The following is an 18,275-nucleotide window of genomic DNA, read 5'->3' as shown; positions in this document are numbered from 1 at the left end:
GCCTTCATTATCATGCTAGAAGATGATTGAAGAAGATAATCGTTCAATGCTCAAGAAAGGATAATGGGTTGTGTAAGTGCGGGTGATTAAAGCGGAGTTGTGATAGAGATCGGAATGGCAACTAGATCATTCTAGTCTGGTGCCAGGATAGATGCCAGCATATCATAGCCGGCCAGGCGCCACAGCTCTTGCTGAAACCAGTCTGAGAAGGTTTGCTGGTTGAATGATTGGCAATCAACCTTTTGGGGTGGAGGAGTTACTGGACGTATCAATGTGTTCTGGGCTTGAGAACTCTCGCAGCCCCGGGCAGCCTGCCGTAGAATTCTCTGAAGACGATCCTTGGCCTTTGTAATAAGATGTTCTGTGGCAGAGCATGGGGATTGGGGTTTGGTCAAGAGGGCAAGCATCTTTTCTAAAAGCCAGGCCAGATACAGCCCTTCAACCTGCACATTTGGAGCAGATATATCTTCATTCCTCATCCCGTCGCATGCTGCAGGTGGCGGTGTTCCCCGATTGGTATCGACAGACAGAGCCAGTATATCGCCCACACGTTCAAGAAAAACATAAAGAAATCCCTCCATAACCTCCCGGTCCGAAGAACAAGCTAAATCGAGTGACTGGGCCATGGCATAGAGCAATCCCGTGAGATACCGAGGTGTTTCATCTGTAGCAGTTGGAGCAACTAGGGTCTGTTTACTGACTTGAGCTTTCATCCTGGTGCTAGTCCTGAGCCTCTGTTTTCGGCTGCTGAGTTGAATGGGGTTGCAGCGTTGGGTGAGGGCCGTCATGGTCGACTCGAATAGACACACCAGGTAATAAGTGACTTGACCACGGCACCTTTTGCCATCCTCTGTGCTGGGCAATTTAGCCAGAGTGCGCTCCACATGCTGAAATGACAGCTTGACTTCGTTGATCATAGTGGGGAGCTCTGACTGCTTTGTCTCTTGAAGCTTGGGGTTTTTGGGTCGGCTGCCCTCCCCTTGCCCTGCTGTGAGCAGTTCCCGTTCGGCTACCTTGCAAAGCATGACTGCTGCTGTGGCCAGGTTATTGGAGTCTGTCTTTTTGTGCATCGCTTTTTGAAGAGCGTAGAGCTGTCTCAGGATGGACAGAGCTGGGCAATGGTCAGCAATTCCTGCATCCAAAGCAAATGAAAAACTGACTTCCTGTTTCAAGCTTTGGAAGTTCATCATCTTCAAGAACGGGAGGCAATCCTCCTCGAGTGGTTTTCCGCGTTCGAGCTCGTTTCCTGGACGGTTCTCCGTCGGTCGTATCTCTACCACCAATAGTTGACAATCCATTCCCCATGCTATCAGTGACTGTACCCATACGCAGTTTGGCGGCAAGACCCTCATTTCGTTGTTCCAGTTCGAAGATTCGATCGCGCAGCTTGCTCTGCTCTGCCTCAGACTCTTCCAATGCTTGTTGCCAGAAGCCAACACTGTCAAAGAATTTGGTAGGAGCGGTTAATTGCAAGTCTTTGTCTTTTTTGATGGATTGTCGAATCTGGACGAAGTAGCCTTGGATCTTTGTTAGTGTTGGTGTAGAACTTCAGACGCTGATGCTTGCCTTTAAGGTCTTGGTCTGGGGGCTTGTGTTTGACTATTGCCAGGGCCAGAGTCAGAGGAAGCTGGATGGGACAAAAAGGATCCGACATGACTGCTGGAGAGGGAAGACGAGTATGGTGAGTTGTATACTGCAGCTCTATCTGTTGTTATCGGTTATCGATAGGGCCGACCAGATTCCGCCACCGCCCACGCCATCTTTTTTCCTCAGTCAACTTCCCAACTCTTCCCTAACTAACTCGCTTCACTCGTTGAACATGACATAACTTGTGCTGGAGAGAAAACCACTGCCAGATTTTCTTCTCAGCTCCAGTCCCCAGTGGCTCTGCAACTCCATTCCGCAGACGCTGCGAAGAGGGAAGGCAACCAAGCTTCCCCCCGACACTTGAACAACCAACCCAGTACAGCCACTCCTGTCCTTAAATTGTCAAAATGTCAGACGACCTCAAGGCGCACGCCGCCTCTAATGAAGACTTCTACACCCTCCTCGACCTCTCCCCCGGTGCCACCGACACCGAGATTCGACGCGCCTACCGACGCACAGCACTAAAGTACCACCCCGATAAGATCGCAAACCCAACACCAGCAGACATCGACAAGTTTCACCTCCTCCAAATTGCGAACGATGTCCTCTCCGACCCATCCGTCCGGCAGCTCTACGATAATGCGCGGGAGGCGCGACAACGCAAACAGCGCGAGCGCGAGCTGATGGATTCGGCGAAGCGGCAAATGCGCGAGGATCTTGAGGCAAGGGAACGAGCTGGCGCGGCTGCGGCGATGGGTGCTGGTGCTGGGCGGGGCGTAAAGAGGACCTGGATGGGCGCTGGCGATGATGACGCGGAGGAAAAGTTGCAGCGCGAGATTGATCGAATTGCTGAGAACAATCGACGGATGCGTCGCGAGGCGCAAGAGAAACTGGAGAAAGAAGCTAATGAGGAGGAGAAGAAAAAACGGGAGGAAGAGGAGGAGGCTCGCCGGGCTGCGGATCGGAGTAGCCAGCGGGTTGACCGTTCGCAGGATGGTGGGATGAATGTCCCGGAGATGGAGCGTTCGGTCAAGGTGCGCTGGATCAGAGAGGGGCCTGGGGTGGACTTGGACAAGGAGCGATTGGCGGCGCTCTTTGCGGCATTCGGCAAGATCGAACACACCATCCTGCTCAAGGATAAACGACAGCGCGTGGGGGATAAGCGCGAGAAGAAAACTGTTGCGACGGGCATGCTGGTGTTTGCATCTATTGTCAGCGCGCACTCGGCGGTGCTGGACAGCAAGAAGAAGATTGGTCCGCATGCTGCTACTGGGGAATGGGCCGTCATCGACTCCGTTTACTGGGCATCTGGTACGCAGCCCGATCTGAGGGCAGGCACAGAGCACAAGTCTTCTTCGCCATCCAAGCAAGATACCACACCCGTACCGCCCCCCTCGACAACTAGCCCTTCGTTTAACTTTCCAGGAACGAATGTACCGGCAAATCCTAGCAAAGCACCATCCTTTGCTTCATTCAACTCCGTGCCGGCGAATCCCCCCAAGGCGTCCTCATTCAATCCTGCGGCGACAACACCGGGTGCGCCGAGCTTTCAAGAACAGATAATGATGCGCATGAAGGCCGCACAGCGCGAGAAAGAGGAACGCGAGGCTCTTCTCGAAAAACTGGCCAAAGAGGACGCGGCAGCGGATGCTGCGGAGTCTGCTGCTGCGAAAGCCACTTAATGTTTGACATTGCCCTCTGCTCCGGGATATGGATATGCATTATCGCGGGCTCATTGTTTTTTAAAGATTTAAGATACCCCCCAGCTTGTATGAGTGGTGATGATAGAATACATGTGTTATATACAAGGATATTGTTTTGGATGTGCCGTGTTGTACATGGATGCAATGAGACTTACTCTGTCCGTCGCTGCGCCTCCTCTTCTTCCAACTGTTCCACCATACCCTTCGCCCGTTCGCCATCAACTTCGGTATTCCGTGATGTGGGTTTGTGTACGCCGGAGAAAATGAAGTCTCTCGTCCAGGGCGGAACGAAAGCCTGGAGTTTGACCTCAACCGGTTGCTCAGAATCGGTGGTCCAGGAGACCTTGAACTCCTGCCCAGGAGTATACTGGGTGCCTTCACCAGTCAAAGCGATGTCGGTCATCATCTCCAGTCGGCACAGGGCCAGGCCAATGTTTCCCACGCCATTGAGAAATTTCCCCGCGCTCCGGCCCCGACGACCACCACTCTTGGATATATTCGACCCTCCCGGCGGCAAAGGCAGTTGCACCGATGCATCATATGAAATGTCTGCACTCTCCGGCTGCCGCTGATCATGAAGCTGAACAGGCAAAATGCGCTTCCGCACCACACCGGTATGGTGCGTACGGATCGTCAATTCCTGGCCGACGTAGCAACCCTTCCTGAAATCGATCCCGCGCGCCATATCCATATTACATTCCATCGGCAGCGCTGACTCACGAATAATCTCCGTCTGCCCTTCTGCAACACCATTTAACATCCTGCGCACTGTATACGATGCCAGTCCGACCTCAGACCCGGGAATCTGCGTCTCATCGGGGATATATGTGCGCAAATCCTCCGAGCCGGGCGTCACCAATCTCGATCCAAACCCGGGAGCGCGCGAATCAATGCATCCCAGCACAGATGACGTGGAGAAAGGCGATGGTGATGCCTCGGTCTCGAGGTTATACGCTGCCCAGCGGGGCTCAGGGTGATCCTTCCAAGAGGCCCAGACGGAGCGCTCGCCGTCCTCGAGAGCGCGGAGCTTCAGCTTCGCGCGCAGCTTGTGTTTCTTGAGATGCTTCAGCAGAGTCGGTACTTCATTCTTGTCCACCTCGACCAGCCATCCGGACTCTTCTCCTGTCCCGGAAAACGGGTAGATGAATGCGTCGTTCAGGACGCGGCCTTGCGAATTGAGAAATGCCGTGTATGAACCTGTGCGTCGGACGCTGAGGCTTGGGTCGTTCGTTACCAGCATGTTCTGTGTGATCAGGCCTTGGAGGAAGGTCGAGCTGTCGACGCCTGTGATTGAGATGAGTCCCCGGTTTGTGAGTCGGGCGTATCCGGCTGCTGGCGGAGATGGCGGCGGGGCATTTTGGGTGTGTTGCTCGACCGGCGCAGTTGTTGTGAAAAGTCTTCTGCGGGTTAGACAGCGGTGGCATGCCGAGAGGCGAGGGCGCATCATTGTTGAAGTTGATGAGCAGCTTGTCCAGCGTGGAAATGATCAATGCAAATGACGTGGGGCCGGGGCGGTGGCAGAATAGCGAACTAAGTATGCACGGTAGAGTGAGGGACAGGAGACATTTACGAGCTTGAATACAATGAAGGACGACCTGTACGAATGAATATATCTGGTTGCGACTAATTTGTCCATGCACCACCCAAATTGCACCAGATCCGATGATGAAAAGATATAGGGACAAGAGTTTCCAAACTCATTTATTGCCCTTCGCAACACCTTCCAAGAACCCAAGTAGGAACGCCTTGTCAGTAGGCGAGGCAATGCGATGGGCAGTGGGCGTGTTGCTCATCCCTCCATCTGAGGGAGTACCGTATTGAGAAATAGAATCCACACTGCTAGGCTGAGCAAGTGACGAAAGCGGGCTGACGACTCGAGACGTAGCAGCCGGCTGCTGGTTCGCGGTGGACTGTGCTGCCGATGTGGAAGGCGGAGACGTAGGCGGCTTGCTGAACAGAGAAAGCAAAGTTTCTTTCTGCGCGACAGTCTGGCTAGGCCGGCGGTCGAAATTGTTCATCGGCGGTGCCAGTGGCCGCTGCGCGTTGGGCAAACTCGGCTTCTGGTCGGGGGATCCAAGCTTTGACATCAGGTTCTGCTCATAAGCCGGCTTCTCTGCCGTCTTCTCAGACCGACGCAAGATCTGAGGCTGGAAGGGCTTCTGTTGTTCGGCAGCTTCGGGCTTGCTGGCAGGGGATTGAGACGGTGCCTGTGCAGTATGCCTGGGTGACTCCGAGGGCTCTCGCTTTGCCGACCGAGGTCGAGGCAAGATAGTAATGGGAGATGACAGTTGTTGATATGCCGGCCCTTGTATCTGTCGACTCGTGTTATTCTTCCGGCTTGGTCCATTGACTGGTTTCTTGACTGTCGATTTCGAGATGGTCTCAAATTGAGGCATATTCATGGGCCCAGAAATGGTGGCTGCTGGTTGGCTGATGCCTGTATTGGCATCCACAGGTTTCCTGGTGTTGTCTCGAGGGCGCTGAAGAATCTGCTTGTCTGAGTGCCCAGTGGGTGGCACAGATTGATGAGCTGACAATTCGATGGGCTCAGAAGTGGGTACTGTGCGAGGTCCCTTGAAGAGATTCAGCAGGTCGCTGTGGTGCTGAGACTTGGCCGGGGCAGGTCCCGGTGCCGCCTGTGCAGGTGCCACTTGTGCAGGAGATGCCGCAATAGCTGCAGCTGGGCCCTTTGGTGTTTTGGACGATTGGAAGACATTTAAGAGCGCCAAGGAGTGACTTGTGAGCTTGGGTGGAGGCAGCTTGCTCGCTGGAGGAACTCTGGCGCCCTGATCCTGAGACGGCTGAGCCATTTGTGAAAATTGAGGATCGCCTGTCTGCTGGAACGGCGCGGGCACAGGCCTCGGGGCTGCAACATTGTACGATGGAGACTGCTGAAACTGAAACTGATTGCGGTAGTTCGGAGCGTGTGGTTGAGGAAATGCTGGCATCGCAGGTTGTCTAGCAGAAGGTCCCTGCTGTGCCATGGGCGGAAATGCATGGCGCGGAGGCTGATAATGAGGGGTTGACGCTGACTGGTACGGAGGAGCAGAGGTCTGCTGCATTATGGCAGAGGGTCCCATGTGCTGGTGCTGCTGAGGAAAGCCCGGGAAGAAATTTGGGGCCAAGTGAGCCGGTTGCTCGGGTCTGGGAAGAGCGGCATTTGGTGGTGGCACATCATTCCGAGTGATCTGGGGAACAGCTTCTTGTGAGCCACTCCTCAACAAGGCTAGCAGTGCATTCGACTTGGACGGGTCAACAGCAGATGTTTGAACGAGTGCTGGACCTTGCGCCTGCACTTGCGCTTGCGGGGGCGCAATCCCGCTGATATTCAAAAGACGTTTGAGAGAGGATACATCTTGCGGAGAGGTAACTTCGGGAAGGTCGCTGGGGATGGCCGATCCCGCGGACAGTGGGATACCTGTCTTGTCCATGGAAGTGTAGTCCTCGACGTGGAACTGTTTCGGTCCGGCCTTGGCAACTACCTTCTTCTGCTGGGCGATCCACTTCTTCAGCGGATTCAAGAACGGCGCAACCATGTAGAATTTGTTCGCATTGGCGACAGCAAACCCTTCATCGTTTTGCTTGCTCTTCCTCAGCGTCGGGAGCTCCGACAGCTTGTACCATTCGATCTTGCTGATTTCCTTTCGCGTGCGTGGTTCAAAATGCGTCTCGCGGGGCACATCACGGAACACATAGAGCCGCATATGCTGTTCGCGCATGGTGATCTCGATGAATTTGACATTGTCCTCATCTTTGACCAGGTTGGCCTCGCGGACGTCAAACCCAGTCTCTTCGTAGACCTCACGAATAGCACAGTCCAGGTCCTTTTCACCTTTGTTGATCTTGCCTCTGGGAAAGCTCCAGTTGGCGCCTTTCTTCCACCCCTTCACCAGGACGACCTCGTCCATGTCATGGTTCAACAATATCGCACCGCGCACGGGGACGCGTGTCTTGTAGGCAAGAAACTCGGAAAATGCCGTGATGTGGTGGTAATGAGACCATTGCGACATGAGCGGGCAGTGCTGGAAAATGCGCAACGCAAACGCCTTCAGAGTCAGCGAGGGGAGCGCGGGATCGAGCGGTCGAATGAAGTCCTCGTAGAACCATTGTGCCTCCTCCACTTGGAAACAGATCCGCTCCACTGACTCAAGCTCTTCGCGAGGGAGGTTTATAATGAAACGGACACACAAATCATCCAGCCCTGTTGGTTCGTTGGCCCGCCGTTAGCGTCACTCCGTCATTCACCAGACCGAAGCCTTACAGTCTTCTAAATGCATCTTTGATTCGATCATGGCAGCTGGGAATCGCTAGCATTTCAGCCTGTTGGGAATCAAGCACCACAAGTGATGTCGATGCGCAAGCTCTCCAGCAAGCAGCAGGAACGAAGCAGCTCCCCGGAAGGGTAGTTGGGCCGACCCGTGGGTGGACGAACGGGCGAGGCGAGTTGATGGACGAGAAAAGGAAGATTGGTTTGGAAGGTTGTGGTGTGGAACATCCAAAACGCACGCAGAGACGACGATCAGCCACTTGTCGCAAGTCAGAGAGAAGAAGCAACCGCGCTGCTGGCCGAAAGGAGCATGCTGATCCGGTGAGTCAGCAATTGTGGCGGTGCATTTGTGGCACGTGCAGTGGCTGAGGATCGGCAGGATCGCGTTCAAGCAAGATTTATTATAATGACGTCTCCCCTGTCACATTCATACCCAACTCTCTCTGCCTTCTTTGTCTCCTGGGACCGTTGCCGCTAGTCTGTTGAAACGTTTTCTCCTCTCCCTGCTTTGTCTGGGAAGTTGAAAGAACCGTTGCCTACACCCGTCTGTTTACCCGCCCTGTCGCACCTCTGAACACCGCTCCTGACGAAAACAAAGATGTCGGGCGCACTGATGTCGTTGGTTGGGAAGAGGGTGTTGGCTGAGTCTGCTAGGAACCACTTTGGGACAGAAGTGAGTACACTTTTCATTAAATTACACAACAGTGAGATAACCGAACACCGTAGGATCCCTACTTCGAAGAAGTCCCTGCCTCCCGCCTCGGTCGAGCATTCGGGAAGAAGACCCGCAAGCGACGCAAGGCCCATCCGCCGGGCTTGTCGGAGAAGGATGCAAAAATACTGACCCAGGTCAAACGCAGAGCGTACCGGCTGGACTATTCCCTGTTCAATCTGTGCGGAGTTCGGTTCGGCTGGGGCAGCGTGATCGGCCTCGTTCCATTGTAAGTTTGTGCACTACGTTCGCCAATGCCCAAGGCTAACCACATCAACGCTGTAGTATCGGCGATGCAGGTGACGCAGCCCTCGCCATGATGGTTGTGCGGAACTGTCAAGAGATCGACGGCGGACTCCCCTCGCACCTGCGGATGATGATGTTGGTCAACGTGATCATCGACTTCTTCCTTGGGCTAGTCCCTTTCATTGGTGACATTGCAGATGCCGTGTACAAATGCAACACAAGGAACGCCGTCATCCTCGAGAAACACTTGCGTGAAAAAGGTGCCAAGGCGCTGAAAAGACAGGCAAAGGAAACTCGACAGCAGGAGCAAGCCCAGCCACAGGCAATTGATTACAGTCTCCCAGACGAATGGGACAAACAAGAAAGCGGGGTTGTGGGAGACCGTCCACCAGCTTATGAAGAGCAGGGGCCTTCAGGCGATCCACAAACGGACAACACTGCCAGCGCCCAACATCCACAGGGGCCGCAGCTGGCGCAGAAGCCTCGAACGCACCGAGGAATCGGTAAGTGGTTTGGCGGGGCCAGTCAACAAGACGAAGACCTGGAGAGGGGTGGAGCGTGATTCAAGGCCCTTGGATATGGATATCATTTTCGAACGATCACGGCGATTTTTGCCTCATATTTCTTCCCCGGTTTAGCACAACCCATAGCTGTTTAATTAGGAAATAGAATTCGGACGGGATCGCATGCACCCGTAGCAGAACTGAGTATCCTGTTTTTCGCCCGATTGACTGGAGACCGTAAGGCCGGTGTTGCCCTTGACATTCCCGATGATGTTTCCACAGAGAGCGCACGAGGTAGAATCGTCTGATGAAGATGCTTCCAATTTATTGGCGGTTCTGGACACATTGGCCATGACACCAGGGTACTTTTCGCCCTGCGTCAGGACGTACCGCATCATCAACTCGTCAATGGACAGGTTCTTCGTCAATACATTGTCCGATGGCGGTTCATCATGAACGACAATGTCTGCGAGCTCCGGGCAAGCTTGTTCGTATTGCTGCAGCTCGGCCTTGGACCAGTCGCGTAGCGGGTACTCGAATCGCAACCCCCAAGGCGATATCCCATCGGAAGCGCGCCAGGTCAACGCAGCTCCACGTCCTTTCGCAACCTCAGCAAGTGTTTTTGCAGCAAGACGGCTGTCCGAGTCACCCCAAAGGACAGCCTCGCAGCCGGCTTTCTGCGCAAAGCCAACGACAAGCCTGGTCAAAAGCACGGAGTCGACGTCAGCCTGGGAGGTGGCCGTGGAGATAGTCGCACGAAAGGCAGCCAGACGATCTTGGTCTGTCCGTGACGTATCGTCTGCGAACTGTGGTCCAGCATATTCCCGCATCAAGTCTTGCATTTCTGGGACATATTCGAAAACGCTGTGGAAGGGCACCCGGCTGTACGTGTGCATTGGGAAGGCCTTCTGAACCGCCTCATAGTTCTGATCATAGGGAGCGGTCAATGAGTCGACAACCAGGATGTGCAGATCGTAGGTTTTCCGGGGTCTCGGCTTGTTCAATTGGCGTCGAAGATCTGCGTCCAGCTGTCGCAACAATGAGGAAGAAGAGACACCGAAGGACAGGGGGAGGAGCAGCTGGGGGCAGGGATCCTCTAGGTTTTTAGGCCTGGGGTATTTCGTCATGTGCCGATTGACTTTGCTTCCGACGAAGTGAATGAAGCAGTCTCTGCCACGAGCTTGTTAGTTCCTGCCAGTGGGCTGCGGAATGGGGAGATAGATACCTGCAAAGCTGCCGCTTGCGCACCGTGAACAGGGACTCGGCATCCTTGCAGTCCACACATGGATTCACCAGGTCTTTGCCCGGCATGACTCCGAGAAAATCTTTTAAGACAGGATATGTGCTGTGTCGGTGGTGAAGAAGTTGAACAAGGTCAAGTCGAATAGAAAAAAAAGCTTAGCTAAGCAAGATGGGGCTAAGTCGCTCACGCTGGATCCGGACACCTTCACTGTTGTTCACTTCTCTCTCTCCTTCATTCATATTCTCTGGTCTTCAGAGGTCCCTTTTCCTTTCCCGAACCTTGAAGCCGAATTCTTGATTTCTGCTTCACGGTCGCGATGAAGGGTTGGCTCCGCACGCTGGGCCTGACGGCCTTGCTGGCTAGCTCGGTGCTTGCCAATGAAGTCGAGCTAGTACGTTTTCACGCCCTGGCCATCATTTTTTTTCCCGTCTTGGATACTCACGGTCTTGCAGAAATCAGATGAAGCGCACCGCCAACGATGCTCGGGAATGTACAGCCGCAAGGCTTGGGGAGGAAACGTCGACCCCTTTATACTGGTGAAGTTCTCCAGCTCAGAAAGGGAGAATGCCAAGGCTAGCTTGGTCATGTTCGAATGGAACGATGAACAACTGATCGGAGAGTACCGCACCGACGAGCCTGATGTATGTCCTGCTCTCATGGTTGCCAGCACGGATAGCGACTGACTGATAGACTTCAGGTGCGCGAGACCCTCTGCGATGCGTCGAACGTCGATGCAGGACTATGCACCGCAGACCAAATCGGCTCTTTTCTTCTCTCCAAAAATGCGTCCGATGTCTCCCAGAGTAGGATTCTCTCTCAGGCTATCAACCTGAATGATCCCGACGCCGTCAAATACCCCGTGCGGCAGACCGGATTCTACTGCGTGAGCACTTTCGCATTCTCCGGGGATGAGTATACCGCAGTGGTCACTTTCCGGAATTCATATGGAGAGCTTCCGGCGGCGCAGATCGCTAAGCTCCCGTTCTACGGAGCGTTGACAATCGTCTATGCTGTTATTGGACTGTTGGTGTTCCCCTAGAGTTTATTTGGGGCCATACTCACACAGGAATCTAGGTTCTGGGCATTCCTTTACGTCCAAAACCGCCATGACATCTGTAAGCTTGGTTCTCCCCGACGTTGACGTGCAACAATACTAATGGTGGACAGTGCCGGTACAAAACTACATCACTGCCATCCTGGTGTTCTTGATTGTCGAGCAGCTCATGACTTGGGGATTCTACAATTACCAGAACCTTCATGGGATAAATGCCATGGCAAAGGTACTCATGATTGTTGTCGCGGTGCTTAATGCAGGCCGCAATGCTTTCTCGTTCTTCCTCCTTCTCATCGTCTGCATGGGCTATGGCGTGGTCAAGCCCTCCCTGGGTCGAACTATGGTCTACGTCCGCATTTTAGCCATCGCTCACTTTGTCTTCGCCGTCGTCTACTCCATCACCAGTTTGTCTATCACTCCGGATAGCGCCGGTCCCCTTGTGCTCCTTATTGTTCTTCCACTTGCCGGAACCTTGACAGCTTTCTACGTGTGGACATTGAACTCCCTGAAGGCCACCATGAAGGACCTCATCGACCGAAGACAGAAGACCAAGGCATTGATGTACAAGAAGCTGTGGTGGTGCATTCTCGGCAGTATCGCTGTCATCTTCGGGTTCTTTTTCCTGAACTCGTTCGCTTTCGCCGGACGCAACGATGAAAACTTTGTGCCGGATCACTGGAAATCGCGATGGTTCGTGCTCGACGGCTGGCTCAACATCGTTTACTTGTTCGACATCACCTTTGTCGCTTATCTGTGGCGCCCCACGGCCAACAACCGTCGGTTTGCCATGAGTGAAGAGGTTGGTCCCCTTTCTCCCTTCTGTGAATCCGACATACTGACAAAGATTTGCAGCTCGCGCAAGATGACGATGGGTTCGAGATTCGCTCGTTCGGCAGCGGCTTGGATGAGGAAGACCCTCTTGAAGGTGAGGCGCCTCCGGAGTATCCGGGTAGTTCAGAAGCTGCTGGCCGCCGGCGCGGACTATCGCCCGTGCCTCCTAAGCCTGTCTCCTCGGCCACGCGGCCGCTCGACGAGGAAACGATCTTTGCCGTGGGTGACGAAGATGCAGACCGATGGTCTGACGAGGACGAGGAATCCCCTCGCAACTCTGGCGAGCAAGAACGACTCACGGGCAAGGACTAGTTTTAAATCGGTTGTCCCAAACAGCATTGGACTTTATTCCCAGTATCTATCAAATTCGAGGATTATCGGCATGTCATGGCGTTTGTTTCTTTACTCTCGTGTTGGATGGACTTTCGTCTGGTGTCTACTACCTGCTTGGACACTCTTCCTTTGCGAATGACGACGGGTTTCCTGCGCGGCAATGGCATGTTTCGTATGATAACAAATAAATGCAACTTTAATGTCCCACCCAGAAGAAACTAGAACCAATCGAGGCTAGACTTTTGCCCTGAGTTACAGTCATCCAGCCTCCCGCAGAGCCTCCACAAAACAACCACCACCACGTTTTGCTTTTCCTTCCAAGCGGTCGTTCTCCTTCTCTGCCCTGGACTCTCCCACATGGTTTATATATACACGTCGCATCAACCCATTCCTGATCCTCGACAATTCCCTCTTCTTCAAGCCCACCCCGCACCCCCCACGCAAGCATGACAAGCGCGCACTCGCGCTCAAGCTCCAGCACTCGGACAACATCCCAAGACCACACAACCCAACCGGAAACCAGTCCCGTGCTAGCAGCAAACCTCGTCCAACAATGCCGCACCATAATTGCGGAGATCGACTCGCTCCAGACTCTCCTCGCGCGTTCGCTCCGCAATCCCCAGCTCGTGGAGGTGCGGCAGCTTCGCTCGAACGTAAACTCCGAGCTGAAGATGCTCGCGAAGCTCGAGGCGCAGGTGTTGGATTCTCAACGGTCCGGCGACGAGACGCAAGATAGCGTTGATGACGGACAGCGTGATCCCGAAGTAGAGATGAGACTATTCCATGCTCTTCGGTCGTCGAATCTACCCTTTTACCAAGCTGTGTGGAGGATAGCCAAGGGCTCGTGTTCGGGTCTACTTACGCTCGGGAAACGGTTTTACTGGGATGCGCAGGAGCCTAAGGATCCCAAAGGCGAGAAGAAGCCGAACAAGGATAAGCGCAAGAGTGTCTTTGTTGATATTGTTGCAGATGATGGCGAGGAGTGGGTGAAGGTGTCGACTGTCTCGGAGAGCCGATTGCTGTTTGAGATGGCGAAGAAAGGGTGGGAGAGGGATTCGGAAGACGAGGATGTCTGGTCGGAGTCGGAGAATGATGGCTCTACGTCTAGGCCGCCGCGGAGAACGGTGTTACGGAATTTCGACGGCGACGAACAGCCGCATGATAGTGGTGACGATGAGGACGACCTGGAGCTGATCAAGCTGGCGAGGGATCTACGCAAGGCAGCGGATGCTACGCGGGTGAGGTATAGACATCCTCGGATACGGCTGGTACTACCAAAAGTTGAGGAAGGAAATGTTCCTGAAATTGATGATCTGCTCGACGAGATCCGCAAGTATAATATCCGGGTTGAGTGCCAGGGGAGAATATCCGATGCCGCCGCTGCACAGCAGGATCTGGCGCATCTCCTCCCACAACCATTCAAGAAATTCACGGATACGCTGAATGTCGACTGCACGCTGCTGCTTGCCATAGTGTCGGACCTCTCCCACGTCCAAAATATGGCACCACAGCCTGGCATGCACAAAGCCATCATCCGACAACTCGAGGTCGAGAAGGAGCAGCCTCTGCTACCCACTGAACTCTGGCCGGCAATGGGTGCACAGAAATTGATATGCACTGAGGAGGCTGCAGCACGGATGCGGCAGATCGTAGACACCATTGGCACGGACACGGAGAAGATACGCGCTCGGATCGTGCTGGGCGACCCTCCCTATGACCATTCAATCCGCGAGACCCTTATCCACCAGTTCCAGGAGTTGTCCGACTACCGCGTCCCTGTTGTGTGGAAGCTCCCTATCAAGGTTGCCGAAGCGCAATCGGTAATCGACTCCGGGAAAGCGCAATTGCCTCCAGTGGCAGATGAGGTTGCCAAGGGGTTGTCCGATATCAACCATAGTGTGTTTATGTATGGATGGGTCACCGGCTTGACGACTATTTCCAGCAATCGTTCGATCGATAAACAGATCGAGGCCACGATTGAGAAGAACCGAGGGGGTGATGACGATCTTGAAGGCCCATCGGTCTGGATATGCGAGACGGCAAGGAGTTTGGTTGGTAAAGATAAAAATCGGAAAACCTCAAACACTCTGTGAGAGGAAGTAAATAACTCCATCCCATGAATAACAAGACCAGTACCTCCTCGGCTGGCCACGAGAGACATTAAACCGGCAGTTACTTATCCGATGATTTCGGTGTTTCGTCCGGAAGCCAGAACACGATGTCTTTGTCGGCACTGGCGATCATGTTATAGCGTGGGTTGTATTCAACCATGGCCGTCCGACTTCGGTGTGGCAGCCTGGCCATGGGCTGTAGGGTGAGATTCGCCTCCTTGTCCTGCTGCAAGTCCCACACCAGCATGTCAGGCTGGTCGCCAGCACCACCAAAGACATATCGTCCGTCCGGGCTGAAACACACGTCGCCTTGTCCAAGAGGTTTCCCGGTGGTAGAGACTGGAGCCGCTCGTCCAGAGGATCCGTTCTTCCCGACTAGGAATGCCTTGACGGTACCTTCGAAGGCATCTAATACAAAATGTCCATGGTAGTCGGTGCCGACAATCAAGTGCTTCCCATCATTGGAGAACTCCAGGCGCGTCCAAGCGCGTCCACGCGTCGACGGTGTGTATGTCTCCTCGTAAGGCGCAAGATCGAAGGTGGAGAAGGGAGGTTTGTCGTAATTGCGGAGGTCATAAAGGAGAACGGATGAGGTCGACTGCGAGGCGATGGCGAGGACAGTAGCCGAGGGGTCGAAGGCAACCAAGTAAGGCGTGGCGAGCTTCAGCCTGCCCTGGGGGTTCCTAGAGCCTAGGTCCCAGAGCGCGACGGTGTCGTCCTTGGAGCAGGAGATGAACGTGTCGCTACCCGGAGACAGCGCAAGACAGGTTACTTTATCCGTGTGGCCTGAGAAGTAACGCACGTAGCCTTCATTGTGCAAATCGAGCAACCGGAGAGAATCTGTGGGCAGGGAGTCAGCTTGGGGACTCTTGCGCTGGGTCTTCATAGACATACGGTCCACTTTAGTGCTCGCGTGAAGGATTTGGCGAGAGTGGTGTGTGAATCTCGCCAGATGAACCCCGTACTTCTTGCTGGGAACCGACTTGGTAGACTTGCCCTCCTTGACATCGAAGATCTGGATGGTTTCGTCGTCGCCGGCCGCAACCACGTAGTCGCCTTGGTCGTCGAAATCCAAGGAGGTCACGAAGTGGGAGGAGTCTTGCTTGGCGGTTTTAAAGGACTGCAGCCCAGGGATAGTCAGAGACCGGGCCATTGAAGCAGCAGCAGCAAGCTTACCTTGACCGGACGAAATCCACGAACGATGTCGCACACTTTCTGGGGCTGTTGAGGAGCCGAGGCCGGCTGTGGCTGCTGGGGTGGTTGTTGGCCTTCTGCCATGACGGGGAGTTGCACGAGAGAGCGAAAGAGCAACAACAATGGCAGCTTCCTGAATCATGCAGCTGGTCCAGTCGCGCCTTCCTTTTCTGCCTGCCTCGGCATTATGTAAATCCGGGCACCCGCCCAGTCAGCCTCCGGCGCACCTCCGATCAGGTTCCGACGTTTGCGACACCGGCAATCGATTCTTCCTCATCAACTCAACACCCTTGTACAGTATATTAGACTGACCCGCCTTTGTCTATTCCCTCCTCCGCCTCCTCCGACCTCCTTCCTTCCCGACTTCCCTCCAGCCCGCTCATCCGCCCACCGCCCATCTTGCGCACGATGGCGACCACGTTAGGGTATGGTGCAATTCCAAGATCGAACGAAGCAAGCGGCGGAATCTGTGCTGACCGTTGCCTGACAGTGCATTCCTTGCTGGAGGCATCGCAGCTTGCGGTGCAGTCACCGTCACCCACAGTTTCGAGACCGTCAAGATTCGGTATGTTCTGCCGACCCTCGGTTTATGGGTCCTGGGGGTCATTGGTCCTGGCACTAACAATGGATGGGAAGGCTACAATTGCAGGGTGAATTACAAGCCAAGAAGGATGCGCCAAAGCAGTACCGGGGCGTCTTGCACGGCGTCAAGGTGATTTTGCAGAATGAGGGACCGCGCGGCCTCTTCCGGGGAATTGGATCGGCCGTATGTGTCTTTGCTCTTAGGAAGCCGACGTTTGCGCTGACATTTCGGGGGGTTAGTATGTCTACCAGGTCCTACTCAACGGCTGCCGGCTCGGATTCTACGAGCCCATTCGCGCGAACCTCACAAACGCCATCTATAATGACCCCAAGGTGCAATCCCTCGGTGCCAATGTCTTTGCCGGAGCTGCGTCGGGCGTCATCGGTGCGGCTGCCGGATCGCCGTTTTTCCTGGTAAAGACCCGCCTCCAATCCTACTCCCCTTTCCTGCCGGTGGGCACCCAGCACAAGTACAAGAACTCGTACGATGGACTCAGCAAGATTTACCGGTCCGAAGGCGTCAAGGGTGTGTACCGTGGCGTGGGCGCTGCCATGATCCGCACGAGTTTCGGCAGTGCCGTCCAGCTTCCCACATACTTCTTCGCTAAGCGTCGTTTGACGCGGCACCTGGGCATGGAAGAGGGTCCCGCGCTGCATCTGGCCAGTAGCACGGCATCGGGCTTTGTCGTATGCTGCTTCATGCATCCTCCAGACACCATCATGGCGCGCATGTATAACCAAACCGGAAACCTGTACCAGGGCGTCTTCGACTGCCTGTTCAAGACCATCCGAACCGAGGGGGTGCTGGCCATCTACAAGGGCTTCTTCGCCCATTTGGCGCGCATCCTGCCCCACACGATCTTGACCCTCAGCTTGGCGGAGCAAACGAACAAGCTGATGCGTCGCGTGGAGGATCGCGTGCTGCCGGACTCCTTCCGCGAGAAGATTTGATTCATTTTCTAGACGGACTCGATATGGGAGCCAATGGGTGTCGGTCCCTTCCTCTTTTGGGGTTATAGAATCAGGCGTTTGTGTGATAATTAGAGTCTGTAAATACCGAACTGATACATATTTTTGGTTTCTTTAATCCTTCACCTCCATACCTCCATCGCCTGGGAGGAGATCGGAAACACGACAGGAACGCGAAAGCACGTGGACCGGACGCAAGGACATAATCAATTATGTGGGGGCGATCGAGCTACTGGTGGATTCTGGACGCGCTATGGAATGGAAAGCAGTTAGGGCCAGAATCCGATCCAGCTGAACCGATCCACCGACGCGTGTGCCTGCCTACATGGGACCTAGGGACATTCTTACCGGAGCTTACATACTGGTTGGTACTGATTATTGTACCGGCAATGGTGTGCTGGAGCAGGCAGGACACAAGAACGCTCCGAGACAAAAATACAAGGGCAGTCAAACGAGACAGGGAGCTATTTAGTTCGGGCACGCCAGGAGCTGTATCCATAGTCGGGCGGAGCACGGACAGACGCGGTCTGAAAGCCAATCACATCCGTATATCCGGCTTGTTTTGCTCGTCGCGTCGCAGAACAGGCTTATCTGATCGTGTTCACCCGACTGGTGGATCCTCTTACGTCGACCGCTGAATCCGGGCAGTGAGCGCGTTGGCAAGGTGTCGTGATGATGGTGTCTGGTGGCATGGACGAGGAAGAAACAGCCCGACAGAAGATAGTACAACCAGGGACAAATACAGTACAGGCAGTGACAGGCACGATCAGATAAGATGCATTCTCTGGCAGATTCCAGGAGTTCCCCCAAGACCGGTACAGACATGGATCAACACGGATCGGATGTTGCTGGCGGCCAGTGGCATGAATGGATGACTCAGCGGCGCGCGGTCACGTGGAGCGCGACCTGGCTCTGGCGCGACGGGGCCCTATTAAAATCG

At 54.4% G+C, this 18,275-nt stretch overlaps 10 protein-coding genes across 10 annotated transcripts; 5 read left to right on the top strand and 5 right to left on the bottom strand.

The window, feature by feature from the left end:
• Positions 1-131: 131 nt before the first annotated feature.
• Positions 132-1,524, bottom strand: N7510_004122 (uncharacterized protein; the record flags this gene model as incomplete). Its single annotated transcript, XM_056976048.1, has 2 exons — positions 132-1,111; positions 1,161-1,524. Coding segments are annotated over 2 exons (1,344 nt in total), but the record flags the coding sequence as incomplete, so codon positions are not given.
• A 470-nt stretch (positions 1,525-1,994) lies between these two features.
• N7510_004121 (putative cell cycle control protein (Cwf23)) lies at positions 1,995-3,269 on the top strand (the record flags this gene model as incomplete). Its single annotated transcript, XM_056976047.1, has 1 exon — positions 1,995-3,269. One exon carries the CDS (start codon positions 1,995-1,997, stop codon positions 3,267-3,269), a length of 1,275 nt encoding a protein of 424 aa, XP_056836003.1.
• Positions 3,270-3,441: 172 nt separating this feature from the next.
• N7510_004120 (YgfZ/GcvT domain-containing protein) lies at positions 3,442-4,737 on the bottom strand (the record flags this gene model as incomplete). The annotated part of the gene is made up of 1 exon (XM_056976046.1): positions 3,442-4,737. The coding sequence occupies one exon, from the start codon at positions 4,735-4,737 to the stop codon at positions 3,442-3,444; it is 1,296 nt and encodes a 431-aa protein (XP_056836002.1).
• A 250-nt stretch (positions 4,738-4,987) lies between these two features.
• Positions 4,988-7,567, bottom strand: N7510_004119 (decapping enzyme complex catalytic subunit DCP2; the record flags this gene model as incomplete). Its single annotated transcript, XM_056976045.1, has 2 exons — positions 4,988-7,491; positions 7,552-7,567. The coding sequence occupies 2 exons, from the start codon at positions 7,565-7,567 to the stop codon at positions 4,988-4,990; spliced, it is 2,520 nt and encodes an 839-aa protein (XP_056836001.1).
• Positions 7,568-8,155: 588 nt separating this feature from the next.
• N7510_004118 (DUF4112 domain-containing protein) lies at positions 8,156-9,077 on the top strand (the record flags this gene model as incomplete). Its single annotated transcript, XM_056976044.1, has 3 exons — positions 8,156-8,230; positions 8,284-8,498; positions 8,555-9,077. 3 exons carry the CDS (start codon positions 8,156-8,158, stop codon positions 9,075-9,077), a joined length of 813 nt encoding a protein of 270 aa, XP_056836000.1.
• Positions 9,078-9,173: 96 nt separating this feature from the next.
• On the bottom strand, positions 9,174-10,329 carry N7510_004117 (uncharacterized protein; the record flags this gene model as incomplete). The annotated part of the gene is made up of 2 exons (XM_056976043.1): positions 9,174-10,188; positions 10,244-10,329. 2 exons carry the CDS (start codon positions 10,327-10,329, stop codon positions 9,174-9,176), a joined length of 1,101 nt encoding a protein of 366 aa, XP_056835999.1.
• A 248-nt stretch (positions 10,330-10,577) lies between these two features.
• On the top strand, positions 10,578-12,458 carry N7510_004116 (uncharacterized protein; the record flags this gene model as incomplete). Its single annotated transcript, XM_056976042.1, has 6 exons — positions 10,578-10,652; positions 10,714-10,902; positions 10,959-11,284; positions 11,336-11,376; positions 11,429-12,114; positions 12,168-12,458. 6 exons carry the CDS (start codon positions 10,578-10,580, stop codon positions 12,456-12,458), a joined length of 1,608 nt encoding a protein of 535 aa, XP_056835998.1.
• A 467-nt stretch (positions 12,459-12,925) lies between these two features.
• Positions 12,926-14,572, top strand: N7510_004115 (uncharacterized protein; the record flags this gene model as incomplete). Its single annotated transcript, XM_056976041.1, has 1 exon — positions 12,926-14,572. The coding sequence occupies one exon, from the start codon at positions 12,926-12,928 to the stop codon at positions 14,570-14,572; it is 1,647 nt and encodes a 548-aa protein (XP_056835997.1).
• Positions 14,573-14,651: 79 nt separating this feature from the next.
• On the bottom strand, positions 14,652-15,868 carry N7510_004114 (WD-repeat containing protein SWD2; the record flags this gene model as incomplete). Its single annotated transcript, XM_056976040.1, has 2 exons — positions 14,652-15,710; positions 15,767-15,868. The coding sequence occupies 2 exons, from the start codon at positions 15,866-15,868 to the stop codon at positions 14,652-14,654; spliced, it is 1,161 nt and encodes a 386-aa protein (XP_056835996.1).
• A 324-nt stretch (positions 15,869-16,192) lies between these two features.
• Positions 16,193-17,317, top strand: N7510_004113 (putative mitochondrial oxaloacetate transporter (Oac); the record flags this gene model as incomplete). The annotated part of the gene is made up of 4 exons (XM_056976039.1): positions 16,193-16,209; positions 16,275-16,349; positions 16,421-16,550; positions 16,607-17,317. 4 exons carry the CDS (start codon positions 16,193-16,195, stop codon positions 17,315-17,317), a joined length of 933 nt encoding a protein of 310 aa, XP_056835995.1.
• Between the last annotated feature and the right edge of the window lie 958 nt (positions 17,318-18,275).

Source organism: Penicillium lagena, assembly GCF_028827675.1.
Source record: "Penicillium lagena strain IBT 129212 chromosome Unknown utg000002l_segment0_segment0, whole genome shotgun sequence".
Classification (NCBI taxonomy): Eukaryota; Fungi; Ascomycota; class Eurotiomycetes; order Eurotiales; family Aspergillaceae; genus Penicillium; species Penicillium lagena.
Note: the sequence above shows the minus strand (reverse complement) of the source record. Positions and strands in the feature narration are given on the sequence as shown.